This window comes from Gadus macrocephalus, chromosome 23 (assembly GCF_031168955.1).
Source record: "Gadus macrocephalus chromosome 23, ASM3116895v1".
NCBI classification, from domain to species: domain Eukaryota; kingdom Metazoa; phylum Chordata; class Actinopteri; order Gadiformes; family Gadidae; genus Gadus; species Gadus macrocephalus.
Window position 1 is genome coordinate 5,859,337 of NC_082404.1, and position 15,343 is coordinate 5,874,679.

General features: G+C 48.2%; 1 protein-coding gene and 1 long non-coding RNA gene across 3 annotated transcripts in view; both read left to right on the plus strand.

Annotated features, from left to right (window-relative positions):
• The window catches only part of sulf1 (sulfatase 1), a 10,670-nt gene extending 2,494 nt beyond the window's left edge, over nt 1–8,176 (plus strand). Inside the window, 4 exon segments of the mRNA XM_060044997.1 lie at nt 1–7; nt 734–876; nt 1,805–1,928; nt 6,358–8,176. The exon segment at nt 1–7 is cut by the window's left edge and continues 10 nt beyond it. Coding sequence (XP_059900980.1) covers nt 1–7; nt 734–876; nt 1,805–1,928; nt 6,358–7,460 — 1,377 coding nt within the window. The 3' untranslated portion in view covers nt 7,461–8,176.
• LOC132452869 (uncharacterized) overlaps nt 1–15,343 on the plus strand; it is a 48,451-nt gene that overhangs the window by 31,046 nt on the left and 2,062 nt on the right. Inside the window, exons 1-3 of one of the 2 annotated variants that reach the window (XR_009524527.1) lie at nt 14,074–14,211; nt 14,747–14,815; nt 14,895–15,048. This is a non-coding gene — a long non-coding RNA (uncharacterized LOC132452869). Of the gene's footprint in view, nt 1–14,073; nt 14,212–14,746; nt 14,816–14,894; nt 15,049–15,343 lie in introns of those variants that run through there. The other variant, XR_009524528.1, reaches the window with a different exon arrangement.

Consider the following 15,343-nt stretch of genomic DNA (forward strand, 5'->3'; position numbering starts at 1 on the left):
TGGAACCGTACGTCACTGCAGTGTCCTGTTGGACGGTTCATCACCACAGCTCTACAGGACCACACCCATACATTTATATATATATGCTCACTCACGCATTCACTCACTCACTCAATCACCCGAAATTAGGCTTTATTATGAGGACCAATTAAAAACTAGAACTGCAAGCAGTTATGCAGGGGTCCAAGAAATGTGCATTTTGCCGGCACAACGCGAAGCATGTGTTCAAAACGCTACTGTGAACCTGTGGATATAAAGGTTTTGACTGTGAGAGGTTTGGTGTGGGACTTATATCCCCAAACGCGTTTTCAGAACATTCCTTTGGCCAGTTCGGAGATGAACAATTCCCTTGTTTATGGCGGCTCCTAATGGCGAAATCTTGTAACGACCTACATTAGAAACATAACGGTAGTTTCAAAGACAAATATTCTCCCAACAATGACAAATTAATTCATGATGAATTGCTAAAAAAATGCGGAAAAAAAAACATTACTTACAAGATACTAACTAACATTACAATGCTCCGATGCTTCCAAAATGGAGGCCGTGATTGCGAGGTGCAATTCCTCCATCACACCTAGATCATTTCTCCATAATTGCCTAATCTATGATTACGTCTCTACATCCATGTGAATTTGAACACGCTCTGCACATTAGCTCTACATGTTACATTTCTCACCTATAGCTCTTTGTAGATCCGTGTTTGACCTGGATTCTGTTGGTTTCTTCCCAGTGGGAGGCTTCTGTGCGTGCACCAGCGCCAACAACAACACGTACTGGTGCATCAGGACCATCAACGAGACCCACAACACCCTCTTCTGTGAATTCGCCACCGGTTTCTTGGAATACTTTGACATGAACAACGACCCGTACCAGGTCAGTCTCCTCGTGGTCCGTCAACACCGTGGGTCTGTACAGAAGCATCTTCTTACAGTACATATAGAGTAACTTCAGTAATTGTTTGTCCGATCCACACAAGTGAATGGAGGGTCTAAACGTGACAGGGTCAAACGATGCAACGCCGGGGTGTCGCCCTCAGCTTCTATTGACGTTATATGTCTATTGCCAAACCGTAACCCCCCCTCTCAAATAATAACCATGTGTATTTGTATTGTTTCTGTTTGTCTCGGGCCTGTGTGTGTGTGTCTCGCGTTTCTGTGTGTCTGTGCCTGACTGTGTGTGTGTTTGTGTGTGTCTGTGCGTGACTGTGTGTCTGCTTGTGTGCGTGTGTGTGTGTGTGTGTGTGTGTGTGTGTGTGTGTGTGTGTGTGTGTGTGTCTTCTTGTGTGTGTGTGTGTGTCTCTGTGTGTGTGTGTGTCTCTGTGTTTGTGTGCGTGACTGTGTGTGTGTGTGTGTGTGTGTGTGTGTGTGTGTGTGTGTGTGTGCGTGACTGTGTGTGTGTGTGTGTGTGTGTGTGTGTGTGTGTATGTGTGTCTTCTTGTGTGTGTGTGTGTGTGTGCGTGACTGTGTGTGTGTGTGTGCGTGTGTGTGTGTGTGCGTGACTGTGACTGTGTGTGACTGTGTGTGTGTGTGTGTGTGTGTGTGTGTGCGTGACTGTGACTGTGTGTGTGTGTGTGTGTGTGTGCGTGTGCGTGACTGTGACTGTGTGTGTGTGTGTGTGTGTGTGTGTGTGTGCGTGTGCGTGTGCGTGACTGTGTGTGTGTGTGTGTGTGTGTGTGTGCGTGTGTGTGTGTGTGCGTGACTGTGACTGTGTGTGTGTGTGTGTGTGCGTGTGCGTGACTGTGACTGTGACTGTGTGTGTGTGTGTGTGTGCGTGTGCGTGCGCGTGCGCGTGCGCGTGACAGCTGACCAACGCAGTGTACTCGGTGGACCGGGACGTGTTGAACTCGCTGCACGCCCAGCTGATGGAGATGAGGAGCTGCCAGGGCCACAAGCAGTGCAGCCCGCGGTCCAAAGGCCTGGACGCAGGTAACCATGACGACACCACACCCAGAGACTGATACGGGCATGCGCGTGTGTGTGTGTGTGTGTGTGTGTGTGTGTTTGTGTACGGCCATAAACCCTCAGGTCCTGAAATGGCCTATCGGTACGGGAAAGAAACAATTCATTCAAGTCACAATGAGTAAGATTCAGCCTTCAGATTTAAAAATACTCAATGACAGTGTTCTGTCCATTCTCTGGGTCTGTGGGACGGGAGCATCCATAGCATAGTGTATTGTAGCGTAGCTCGGCTGGCTAGTTAGCTTGGAGTGGGAGGGGTTTTGGGAGCATCAGTATTTGATGTGCTATAATTATTATATTAATACAATTATTGAAATCACAATCAATCATAGAATTCACTCCAGATATGTCTGGGTAATTGTAGGCAAAGAGCTTTTTGTAACATTAACCATTGCGACTTTAATTTGACTTTATTTGTAATTAAGACCTAATGATAATAATGGTGATATACCTTATCTGTCATTGCAATTTAATCTTTGCTTCGACCTTAACGTCAATATTATTGATGAACTCGTGAATATCTTTTTATATTTTGTATGCATATGTTAATCTGTTTCTGTCTCCACTGAATTGGTACCTGTACCTGTATCTGCATGCTGAATGCAAATGTTTTTTTATCCACTCCACTGTTTCACCCATCAAATGTCAGGTGACGGTCCGGGGCTCTCTGAGATGTGTTGACTCTGTGTAGTTCTGATCACACACACACACACACGCACACACACACACACACACACACACACACACACACACACACACACACACACACACACACACACACACACACACACACACACACACACACACACACACACACACACACACACACACGTTCTCTCTCTCTCTCTCTCTCTCTCTCTCTCTCTCTCTCTCTCTCTCTCTCTCTCTCTCTCTCTCTCTCTCTCTCTCTGACTTTCTCCTCTCTCTCTCATGCTCCTTTCCCTCTCTCTCTCTCTCCCTCTGTGTAGGGTCTCCACCTTTCTATCTCTCAGTCACTCACTCACTCACTCACTCACTCACTCACTCACTCACACACACACACACACACACACACACACACACACACACACACACACACACACACACACACACACACACACACACACACACACACACACACACACACACACACACACCATCCATCAAGCCCTACGTCTGTGATGCAGATGGGAACATCCATTCTTTTACATCCATTTGTTCATTCATCAGACCCACCACTTCCCCCCTTCCCAGTCCTGCTTAGTCCTGCTCCAGGCTCCAGGCCCAAGGCCTCCAGGCTCCAGGCCCTAGCCTCAGTCTGTCCCCTGGCTGCCCCCTAGTGTTAAGAGCTGCTGTCAGAGGCTGTACTGCAATTAGCTGCATAGTGCTGTTCCGTCAAGTTTTCGTGATTCCACTATTATTTTGCAACAGACTTCGATTAACCCCATCTCAGGGTTCAGCGGGCAACGTTGCCATGGAGACCCAGGCCAATGATGCTGTGTGTTTGTGTGGCCGCGCGTGTGGATGTGAGCTAGCATGTGTGGATGCGTGTGTGTGGGGGGAGAATAAGGGGCTACTGTGTGTGTGAATTTAGCAGCTGTGGAGTGGCGCTCCCTGGGGGGGCCGAGTGGCTCCCGGCAGTTGCTCTGTTTGTTGAGGTCATTTCTTTTGGTGAGTGCTGGCGCGTCGGAGTCGCCCGCACACTTTGCCAAATCCAGTTGACACAAACCACCCAGAAATGAGTCGCTTTCACTGTTGAATGCCTCGTTCGAGGGCGCCAGAACAACTCCCTGAAGCGACCGTGGTTGTTAGGAATACATTTAGCGAGGTGTTGGAACGTGTCCAAGACGTGGATGCAGAGATTATCCTGCTTTCTGCCTGAAGTGTGTTATGGATCAACCCTGAGTATAGCAAAAGATCCCACTTTTTTTTTGCCTTCCGAGTGGGAGGTCCCACCCCCTGACCCCCGACTGGGGAACTCTGTCCGTCCCAAACCCAATCACAACAGCCCTCAACACTTTCTCCTCCACCTCTCTCCATCCAGAACTCCACGTGCATCCCTCTCTTTCCCTTCCCTCCACCTCTCTCTCCCCTCCCCTCCGTCCCCGTGAGCATCTTGTCCTCCCATGCCCCCCCCCCCCACTCTTTCTCCCTCCCCCCCCTCCCCCCTAAATTTATTTTTGAAAAGTAATTGCATTTCTCTCCCAAGGACCAGGGAGCTGTGCATGGAGCCATCTTCACCGTGAATGAACTGTTGTTGTTAATGTCTTTAATCCCCCCTCCCCGCCCCCCACAAATCTCTGATTCAAAAGCATTAACAATCGATTGCCTTTTATTCCTTTTTTTATTTCATTTTTTTGTTTCTCTCGATCAGGAGGTAAAGATGGAGGAAGCTTTGAGCCACACAGGTATCCACCATTTTATTCCCCTCCCCCACCTCTCTCTCTCTCTCTCTCTCTCTCTCTCTCTCTCTCTCTCTCTCTCTCTCTCTCTCTCTCTCTCTCTCTCTCTGTGCCTCTCGCCCTCTCTCCCCTCTCAGGGGCTTTTTTTAACATCTGCATGGGCCGAAATTTGCCTCCTCTGTCCACTAATCACTCATCCATCGGAGCGCTGCTGTCGCCGTCGCCCCCTTGCTTCCGTCATATGGCTGTTGCATGCTGGGAGCTTCGCTCAACCAATCAGTGGTCATTTTGTAAGATGTGTTTTTTGTTTTGGACATGTCTTGGTGTGCTTTTCTTTCTTGATTTGATTCATGACTCCGTTCGCACCCCTTGCTCTTGCGCTTCTCTGTTGGACGTGTGTTCACCTGCCGTCTGCTGCTTTAAGAACACACAAGTCTGTTGATAGTGGTTTCATGTGTGCAAATGTATGATGTGCTTTGAGGACACAAACTACAGTGAAGTCATGTTCTTTGAATGGATAAAAATCACAGTTAATTCACAATAATTTAATGGATTGAATGATCATCCAGAAATAGATGATCTGTATGTTGAAATCTGTGTCAAAAATCTGTATTTTTGCTACAGATTCAAAACTAGCTTCTTGCATGATTGAGTTTGATCAGATGGAGATGAAAACACCTTTAGAGAAACAATATTTTACCGCCCAACGTGAACTGCACGTCAACGCAAATGCATGCATCATGGCGTCCTTCATCTGTTGTGCCACATGCTACATGGTAATGTTGGCATCGTCCTCATCGCCACCTACCATCATAGCTTCCTTCCTCCGATGCACTACATGGTAGTGGTAGCATCACCCCAATCACCACCTAGCATCGTGGCTTCCTGCCGCAGATGCATATATGGTAGTGGTAGCATCACCCTCATCATTATAGCTACCGTCGTCATCCTTTTTGTGACCCTAGTCAGCCATCAAACCATCATGATGTCATTAGCGAGTACTAGCTTGGACATTTGAGTTGCTGTGACCTCTCTGTCCCTTCCCCTCCCTCCTCTGACCTTTGACCTCTGTTCCTGGCACCTGCTTACCAGGCAGCAGCAGCATCGAAAGAGGTCAAAGAGGAGACAGAGCCTCTCTTTCCTGTGAGTCTCCAAAAGCCTGCGTCAAGTCAAAGCTCTCCATGTTTTTCTGTTTTTGTCCCCTTTTTTTTTCTTATTGTTTCTTTATTACTCACATAACCGACTTTTATGATGGCGTGTCAGATCTGGAAGTCATGGCCTTTATATGATGGGGAAATGAAAGAATGAGCCACAATAGCTTGTTGAATTGATGGTGGCATACACAGTTCACATCAAACCGAAGCACTTTGAAGTTTAGCGTGTGCCAATTTCCTTTACACTCATCTATTTTGTTTGTAGTCCTTCTGTGTCCCTTTCTTCCTGGGGTATTACGCCACTTTACTCAAACATTCTCCTTTTGTTGCAGAGGTCCACCATCCTTTTATTTTCGGGGCGATTCCAGGGTTCGCCTGGATATTAATATTCCCCACAGAGCCCAGACTTAATATGACTCCTAAATATTATATTTCCCGTGTGAAGCTCAGCCAGTGTCTTCCATTCCTGCCCTGCTATTGGAGTTCGCACAAATCTTTTTTCTTTCTCCTACGGTCGCTATTTATTTGATCTGCTACTTTGTGCTTTCTCTACGGCAGCATGTGTTTGGCACCGCTCACAGCTTCAGCTCAACGCAGGTCCCGGGGGCTTTAGCTACGCTGCTGTGACGTGTGTTAGATATAAATATATATATATGTGTGTGTGTGTGTGTGTGTGTGTGTGTGTGCGTGCGTCCTCCTTTAACGCTGGCTGCCAGTGTGACAGAAGCGCGGTGGTGTGGGCATGCCTGCATGCTCTCTGTGAACAGAGACTTTATCATCACCCGTCACGGTTCTGCGGTCGCGTGTGTCCGACAACCACCACGGCCCTCACCCTCTCTCCCTCCCTCTCACCCCCACCAGCACACAGCCCATATGGGACGGACGAGTCGGTTAAGCTGCCCAACCTGACGGACGAAGAGGTGGACCGCCAGGGACTGGAGGATCTGTATAGCATCAACGAGAGCGCGTACCAGTGCAGGCCCCACTTCAGCCCCGGCCCGGACAGCTGGGACGACTTCCAGAAGGATGTAGATAATATGTTTGCACTGCGACACATTCTGAACCATTTCAACCAAACCCGAAAGCTTGACGACGACGACGACGACGACCACGACACCGCCGCCCCTGACCGCGAGGTGGGCTCGGGGGCCGGGGGTGGGGACCTGGGGGAGGGCAGCGGAGGAGAGGGGACGACGGCCCTCGCCAGGGACGCCTGGCTGGGAGAGGTCAGCCTCGCCACCCCCCCCGCCCCCAGCATGCCACCTCCGCCGCCGCCACCGCCGCCGCCGCCGCCGCCGCCGCCCCCACCTACGCCCGCGAGTCCGGCGGTCCCGGAGACCAGCGCGGACCCCGTCGTGAACGAGCTTCCCGAGCGGCCCGCCGCCCGCCCCCCCTCTGCGGACCGCCCCCCCGCGGCCTCCACCGAGCTATCGTCATCGTCATCATCTTCGCCAGGCCCCGGGCGGGGGCGGGCCCCTTGGGTGCGGCAGCTGGAGGAGATGGACGGCGAGGGAGAGGAGTTCAGTGGCAACGGCATGACGGAGCTGGAGACCCCCCACGGCGTCCTGCTAGGCACACACCTCAGCCTGAGCACCCAGCGAGAGCAGGCCAACCGCGGCCCCGACCTGGGCCCCGACCTGGGCCCCGACCTGGACCCGGAGCTGGGCCTGGAGCTCCAGGAGGAGGACATATTCCTCGCCCAGGGCTACCTGCATCGTTCCCCAATGACGCTGGGGCCAGAGGTGGCGCCAAGCACAGCCACCACCACAAATACCACCACCACCGCCTCCACCGCCACCGCCACCGCCACCGCCACCGCCACCGCCACCGCCACCGCCAGCGCCACCTCGGTGGGCTCTGACGCCTCCCACAGGGACGAGGTGGTAGTACAGGCGCTGTCTCTCTCCCCCCTGGACTTTGAGGGCAGCGGCTCTCTGAACCCATCCTTCAATCAGACGCTCTGAGGGCAGGTAGTGCTGGGCATGGCCAGCTCTTGGGCAGGCTGGTTGCCATAGAGACAAAGTGGGAACAGTGACTGGGGAAGACAAGCTTGTGAAGTAAACAAAATGGCCGATGATGTCACCACAGTCAGAGCTGTATTTTTGAGCATTAAATGTATGGTTTATTTTTTTACAGGTGCTTTCATTAATTAGCAAAACAGTGTTATGTTGTATTTTTAAAAATATATATTCACAAAGGAAAACGCCTTAACGCAGCTAAATTTTAACTATTGGAGTCGAAGAAATTGATTCCAGATAGAACGCACCATTAATGTTTTTTAATATATATATTTTTTATGAAAAAACTGATTTTTAGAATGGTGTAACCATTTTAGGGTCTGAGAGAGAGAAGGTCAGCCATCTTTAGGATCACTTCAATCCAGATGAGTCATCACAACAGTATCCAATCACAACGCTCCATCAACCACTCTCCGATTGAACCATGGTGACATTCATGACCCCAAAATGCACTTTTTAAACTTTTCCATACAGTGAGCTTTGTGGCGGTTGAAATAAATGTTCACACTGTGAAACAGATCATTACAGATTACCATTGACTACTTTCCAAAGCTTAAGAAGGAAAAAAAATGATTTATTTTCTGCTTGAAAAAAAAAAAGTCTGAGTTAGATTTTGTGCTGTGCTTTATAATTTACATTTTCATCAATCAACCATATACAAACGCATTCTCTATGGGTTAGACAATCACGGCAAACGACCATGGATGTAAACTGCATTCATTTGAGATTAAGGATTCATCTAAAGTCACAGCGCGATAAAGACTTAAGAGAAACTTTCCAACCTCAAGCCTGCACCTCTACACTAGGTTCATCATGTAGCAGCTGCACAGTTTCCTTTTGCAGCGTTTTTCTGTGTTTATTTAACCACACTTGATTCGATCAAAACTCGCTTGCAGGATGTTTAAATGCAAAAAAAAAGGGCTTTTATTTCGGGTGAGATAAAGTATCAAACGCAATGTTTGTTTCGTAACTTTTTGTCTGTGTTCCGTAAATCTTTATGTGGTTGGGTTTTGACGATAGTACGCTGTAGCGCATCACCGGTGAGTCCCTTGTTACCGGTCCTGCAAACTGTACGGTATAATCAACACAAACATAATCCTAAAAGGACATAAATGTAAGGCTTCGTATTCTCGGTATTTCCGCTGCGTGCCAACAGTTATCTAGATGAAATAGCAACATACTGTTACCGTACTGCGTTTTGAATTCCTGAAGATGGTACTGTCTTTTCTCTTCAGTTGTGTGTAAAGGTATTGCAACAACTCTGGTTTCAGAGAAACCATGACGCTGTTAAGAAATAAAAAAATGACTTAAAACATTGTGCTTGCTCCTTCTTTGGTCCCTTGGGCGTGTAGAGCATCTTTAATGGTTCAGATATTAAAGAGAGAGGCTGTGTTGATCCAGGGAGGCTTGGTGTGTGATGGTGTTCAGAATGTTTTTCATGACCGACCGGGCATCTCAATATTAGGGTCACAAAGCCCCAGTATTGAGATTCACCATGCATGTTTTATTTGGGAGTCTGTAAGAACAAATATTTTCCCAAAGTAAGACCTTTAAATTGGAAGCTTCTTAGTTGATTTATTAGGGGACGTGGAACGCACTATTCCTGGACTGCCAACTCTCACTTTGGCCCTTGAAAAGTTTTTTCTTGCCCTTGTGGGGTCTTGGGTAAAGGGGGGTGTCATAAATATTTGGCCTGTTAAGCCATTTGAGGCTGTCATGGTGATTAAGGGATATAAAAATAAAATTTAATTGAATTGAATTCTTCGTCATGTTTGGACATTGCTAGTGGCGTCCCCCAGGGGTCAGTGTTGGTTCCTAAACTGTTCATCTTGTACAAAAATGATATTTGGAATGTCTCCAATGCCTTGAGGTTGGTTTTTGTTTGCTGATTATACTAATATCGTCTGTTCTGGGGAAAACACACTCTCCCAATTCTATTCTGCTCTTTACTACTTTTCTACTTTCAATACACTTGCTGCTGCTGCTGTTGACCGCTGGTGGTGCAATGTGGTTTTTATTTGCGTATGTCAGTTTGAATTAAGTTATATTTACAAGCAATGAAAATCACAAATGAAAACAAACTGTCTAACACAATTTTACCCGTTCGATATATATAATGAAACATTCATTATTATATAAATACCACCATCTATAAAAATGTACATACATATAAGCATATACACTATGTCAAACACCTCCTTCATCCCTGTACCTCCCGAAAATAATTTCTTTGTATTTCGTTTCAAACTGGTTCATGTTTGGACAATGCTTCATCTCTCCACTCAAATTGTTCCATAGTCTGGAAATACACAGATGGAAATACAAAACAGTTTCCTGGTTGTATGGACGCTGTGCTCTTTGAAATAAAATGTTCACCTTCAATTATAACCCCTGTCAAGATCACTGAATATTTTTTTATGTTTAAAGGTAATATGTTCATTTTAGCCTTAAACATTATCTGTGTGGTTTGAAATACCACCAGATCTGTGAATTTTAATAATCTCGACAGTATGAATAATGGGTATTGTGATCCAGATATCTTACATTGTGTAAATATAATGTGTACTGTTTTTTTTAGTAACTAAGGTATGGTAAGACTATTGAACAGTAGAGAATACGGAGTGATTTTTTGTCTAGAACCTGTTATACTTTGTTTAATACATGAATGCTTCTGGACACTTTTGATTGTACGTGTGTAATGTGTGATTTCCAGCTGAACATGTTGTCTATTATAACCCCAATTTTTTTTTTCCGGAAACACCTTTCATTTCAACTACATTTATCTTAAATGTATTTGTGTATTCATTCTATAATTGACGAATAACATTATTTTTGTTTTGCTGAAGTTCAATGATAGTTTGTTTCAGGGCTGGCGCTGGCCGTTTCGGTGCCCTAGCCAATACGCAGGCCTTTGCCGTCTCTCGTCTCGAGCTTCTCGCTCACAACCAATCACGTTCTTCTGGAGGTCACTAGTTCTTAATTGATTTCAGCTGCGTCTCCCCCGCCTCTCTTCATAAAGCGCCCCCACCGTGACGGATGTTAATCGTTTATTTTGCGTTGGATTGCGTGGGCTGAACAATCCGGACATCGTGGCCACCGACGTGGACCCCCGCCACCGGGACCCACGCAGTGAGTAACGCAGGGTACTTCCTTCATGAGCATATGTTACACTCTCCCCATCTCCTCTTGTCGTCTGTTCTCGCCCCTCTATTGTACATGTTTTACCGCTGGAGGTTAATGTGGATTTGCTGATGGAAGTGGTAGTTTGTGTTGAGTGGTTTATCTATGGGATCGACTGACTAACTAACGCTGCGGACCGCTACAGCACCGACCACCACACTGGGAAGTGTCCTCTGCTCACTGTGGAAGCAGCATGGAAGAACTGCAGCAACTCTGATGGAAACGAGGACCTCCACGCTGTTGAACACAAACTGTTCTAGGCCTACGACAAACCGAGGCGGTCCCACTCGGTTAAAGATCTCGTGGTCAATGCGGCAGACCGCTGGACCTGGACGTCACCTTCTGCAGATACTTCACTGCCCTCAGGAATCCACGGATAACTTGAAACATGTCCGACTCCAGTCCACATGTCTGAAAAATCCAGGATGGAAACTTGTGGAAGGAAGAAAGGGGTCTGTTTTTGCTCAACCCATAACCCCACTGAGCCCTTCTGTGGAAACCTGTCTGACTGACCCTACTGACTGGGGGCCTGTTGATGTGTGTTTGGTTGGTCTGGTAGGTTTGCTGCTTGTGATCTGCAAGGTGGTCCTGGGTTAGATGCGGTGTCTGACTTGCACACCACTCTCCCAATTCTATTCTGCTCTTTACTACTTTTCTACTTTCAATACACTTGCTGCTGCTGCTGTTGACCGCTGGTGGTGCAATGTGGTTTTTATTCGCGTATGTTCTGTGGACTTTGCATTTGTATTTTAATGAACATGTTTACTGCCTGTAAGACCTCGGATTGGCAAACCTAAACTCCTTCGCTGGCAAAATGTAGATGCAAATTAAATGCCAAAATTAACATTTCAATATTCGTTTTGCGTATTTCACCAATAGCTTCGGAACTAGACGGACCTCGTATATAATTTGCTCTTCAAATATGCGGTCAGGCGCCCCTTCATTATATAACGTTTTCTGCCCGGTACGAAATAGACCGACCAATAGCAACCCTTTAGGCTATCTAATGTGAGGTTGGATATACGCAACATGTATAGGTGTTTCAACAACAAAGATGGAAGTTAGTGAACTAAAGACTGTATATGCTCACTAAAAGAACGAACGACTACTACTCAAAGATTTTGAGGAATATGTATTTCTGCATCACCCGTTCCAATGCTATGATTAGTCGAGGCCTATCCAATAGCATAGCATCGACCCATTTTAGATCGCGCCCTTTAGACACGCCCCTTGGAAATTGAACAACGCACTTCAACGCAGAGGATCCAGAAGGATTTCACAACGAGTCCATTGGAAGATATCGAGGAACATGAACATCACCAATGAAGGAGAGTAACGTTTCCACTTGCTATAGGAATTTAGTGAAGCACTAAATAGTTAATAATAATAATGATAAAATGTGGTCACCATTTATTGACTTTTTGGGTAAGACTTGCTTTACTAATATAACCACGTTAAAACCGCATTCATTTACTTTTCTTGTGTAGTTTCCCACTATTCATTAAATGTTTTATAGAAGTAAAAAAAGTAATCAATAGAACTATACACATTTGTACAACAATTAATCATTATACAGGATTTGAACATTTTCTATTCAAGCTCATGCTTCATAATATTTCCAAGGATTGCAGAGTACCAAATGATTCATGAACAGTTGTTTTTGTTCAGGAGCGGATTGTACACCCAGAGGCTTCAACAGAGCGGGTCTGGAGCTGGGAGCTGCAGGTGGATGTTGGCCAGGAGCCGTTCAGTCCTACAGGAACAGAGGGGTGAGCCGTGGAACTGCACATCCTATAAACTCCTCCTTGGCGTGGTCAAACGGTTCAGAATAAAACTGGAATTCAGTCATTGGTTATGATTGGCTTGTTAGCCAAGCGTTCTCAGCCACTAGGACTAGTGTCCTTATGAAGATTAGATGTGTGGCTGAGTTTGGGAGTTTATAGGAAATTATACTTCTCAAGAACGCACAGAATGGGAGAAGATAAGCTATTGACATCTGAGTGAGCGAGGAGAAAAAAATCTCCAGTGTTTAAATGGATTTTGTCTTGTTTCAGTCGAGGTGATGGAGGCGGTGGTCTGGAGGTGCTCGTCTGGAGGTCCGTGGCGGTCGTCTGGAGGTGCTCGCCGTGAGGTCCATGGCGGTCGTCTGGAGGCGCTCGCTGCAGATGGAGGGAAGGCCGGGAGCCGTGCAGCCCAACGGATGCAGAACGGTGAGACACGGAACTGCACAGCTGCACATTTTTTCTAGGCTTGGTGAATTGTTTAGAATTAAACCTTTGACATGCAGCCACAGCAACTCTGAGGTGTTCTGAAAAATGTCAGATGCATTCTCAGCCACTAGGACCAGCTCCAGGATGTAGGCTAGGTGTGTGTGGCTGGCTGTTGGGTTAAATAATACCTCACTCAAGACTGCACAGTAGGGCATCAGTGAGATCTGTGGGAGCTAAAGCAGAGGAGGAGTTGATTATCTGCATCATGTACGGGGAGAAATGTGCAGTGTGCAAATGGAACGTGTCATTCGCCTTTCAGAAGGACTGAGGCGGAGGTCCTGGAGGCAGAGGCCAGCCTGGAGGCAGAGGCCAGCCTGGAGGCGGCGGTGGCCTGGAGGTCCTGGAGGCGTCCAACCTGGAAGGGGCGGCATGGAGGGCCAGGTGGCGGCTCCTCATCCAGTAAAGTTAAACTCATCTTCAGTGCATCCATGATGAAAGGGGACAAATGTTCCAGTGTGCAACTGGAACTTGTGTCTCACATTTCAGAAGGGCCTGGAGGCGGCCAACCTGGAAGGCCTGGAGACGGCCGAGGTCCTGGAGGCAACGGCGGGCCTGGAGTTGGAGGCCAACCTGGAGGTCCTGGAGTCGGAGGGCCTGGAGGCGGAGGTTGGGTCCAACCTGGAGGACCTGGAGGCGGTGGTTGGGACCAACCTGGAGGTCCCGGCGGTGGCGTCCACCTGGCGGCGGTCGTCCTGGAGGGCCCGGCGGCGGTCGTCCTGGAGGGCCCGGCGGTGGCGGTCGTCCTGGAGGGCCCGGCGGCGGCGGCGGTCGTCCTGGAGGGCCCGGCGGCGGCGGTCGTCCTGGAGGGCCCGGTGGCGGCGGTCGTCCTGGAGGGCACGGCGGCGCCGGTCGTCCTGGAGGTCCCGGCGGCGGCGGCGGTCGTCCTGGAGGGCCCGGCGGCGGCGGCGGTCGTCCTGGAGGGCCCGGCGGCGGTGGTCGTCCTGGAGGGCCCGGCGGCGGCAGCGTCCCGGAGGGCCCGGCGGCGGCGGTGGCTCCTCATCCAGTAAAGCTAAACTCTTCTCCAGTGCATCATGAACGGGGAGGAATGTCCGGGGTGCAAATAGAACGTGTGTCACATTTCAGAAGAAATGAGGCGACGTTGCGGAGGTCCAGGCGGTTGGCCCGGTGGAGGTCCAGGCGGTTGGCCCGGTGGAGGTCCTGGAGGAGACGGTCCCGGCTGGGGGGTCCGGCGGTGGAGGTCCGAAGGTGGCTCGTGTTCAGACCAACCAGCTCCTCATCCATGGAAGGTAAGCTCTTTCTCCAGGTCAATCTGATCAACGAGAAAATCAAAGAGCGCAGCCATGAACTGGTGGTATCGCCATGTGGGGACTAAACTCTAATGTTTAACTCGAGTAACTGCAGTGTTTCCCCCAGCACTGTGTGGTTAAGGCCGTCTTAACAGTAGGGCCCCGCCTTGACTACCAATGTAGAAAAATTATATATAAAAAATAATTATGCAATAACAAAGTGCAAAACTCGTAGGGAAAGAAAACATACTTTCCTCAAGTACAAAAAATATAGATAAATAATTTGTCGGTAATACTGTATACTGTTCAAAACAATAGTCGTGCCATAAAGCATTTTGAATGCAATTGAAAAGGCGGTTGTATGTATTATTGGGAACTGAAACCCTCACCGAAGACCCACCCCCCCCCCCCCCCCCACCACCTTGACTAAGACATTGTCTGGGGGAAACACTGAACCGGGTTGTATCACTTAGTAGTGAGTACACTAGGGTAGCTGGGTCATCTCCAAATGGTAACTGAGTGTTTGCTCCAGCAGGATTGAAGGAGTCACTGGGGATGAAGATCACTGCTCAGGGGCTGACGACCACTCATCTTTCCGGAGAAGGTACATAAATCTACAGCTGATGTGATTAAAGTTCTGCAGTTCAGATCCGCTGATAAATGGTCCCATACCGTATCCACAGCGTCCTCATGGTGCAGGCGGTCAAACCTCCACCTCTTTGAAGAGACCAAGCAGCTTGATGACTGACTGGTTCTTTATACTCAAGACCTCGTCCCGGAGCAGAGGACGGACCTAAGGCCCGCAGCGCAGCCGACTAGAGTCTCCATGTGGAACCGGTAAGATACTGGATTGACCATCTTGAAGACATTTTCATTTATTCAACAAGGTTAGTTTTGTTTGGCGGGTATGTTGCTTTGATACTAGGGGCTTCTTCTGTAACAAACTTTCTAGAGAATAAGATCTGACTTCAGCCAATCAGCGGGATGTCCTTGAACAAGAGCCAATGGCTGAAGGTGCTCAAACGCATTCTTTTGACTCGCTCCTCTACTATTGCTGTAATCAAGCTGGATGGCTATTTTGCTCCTTCAACTGACAAAATCAAGTCTGCCACCTGGTGGCTGATGAGGGCGT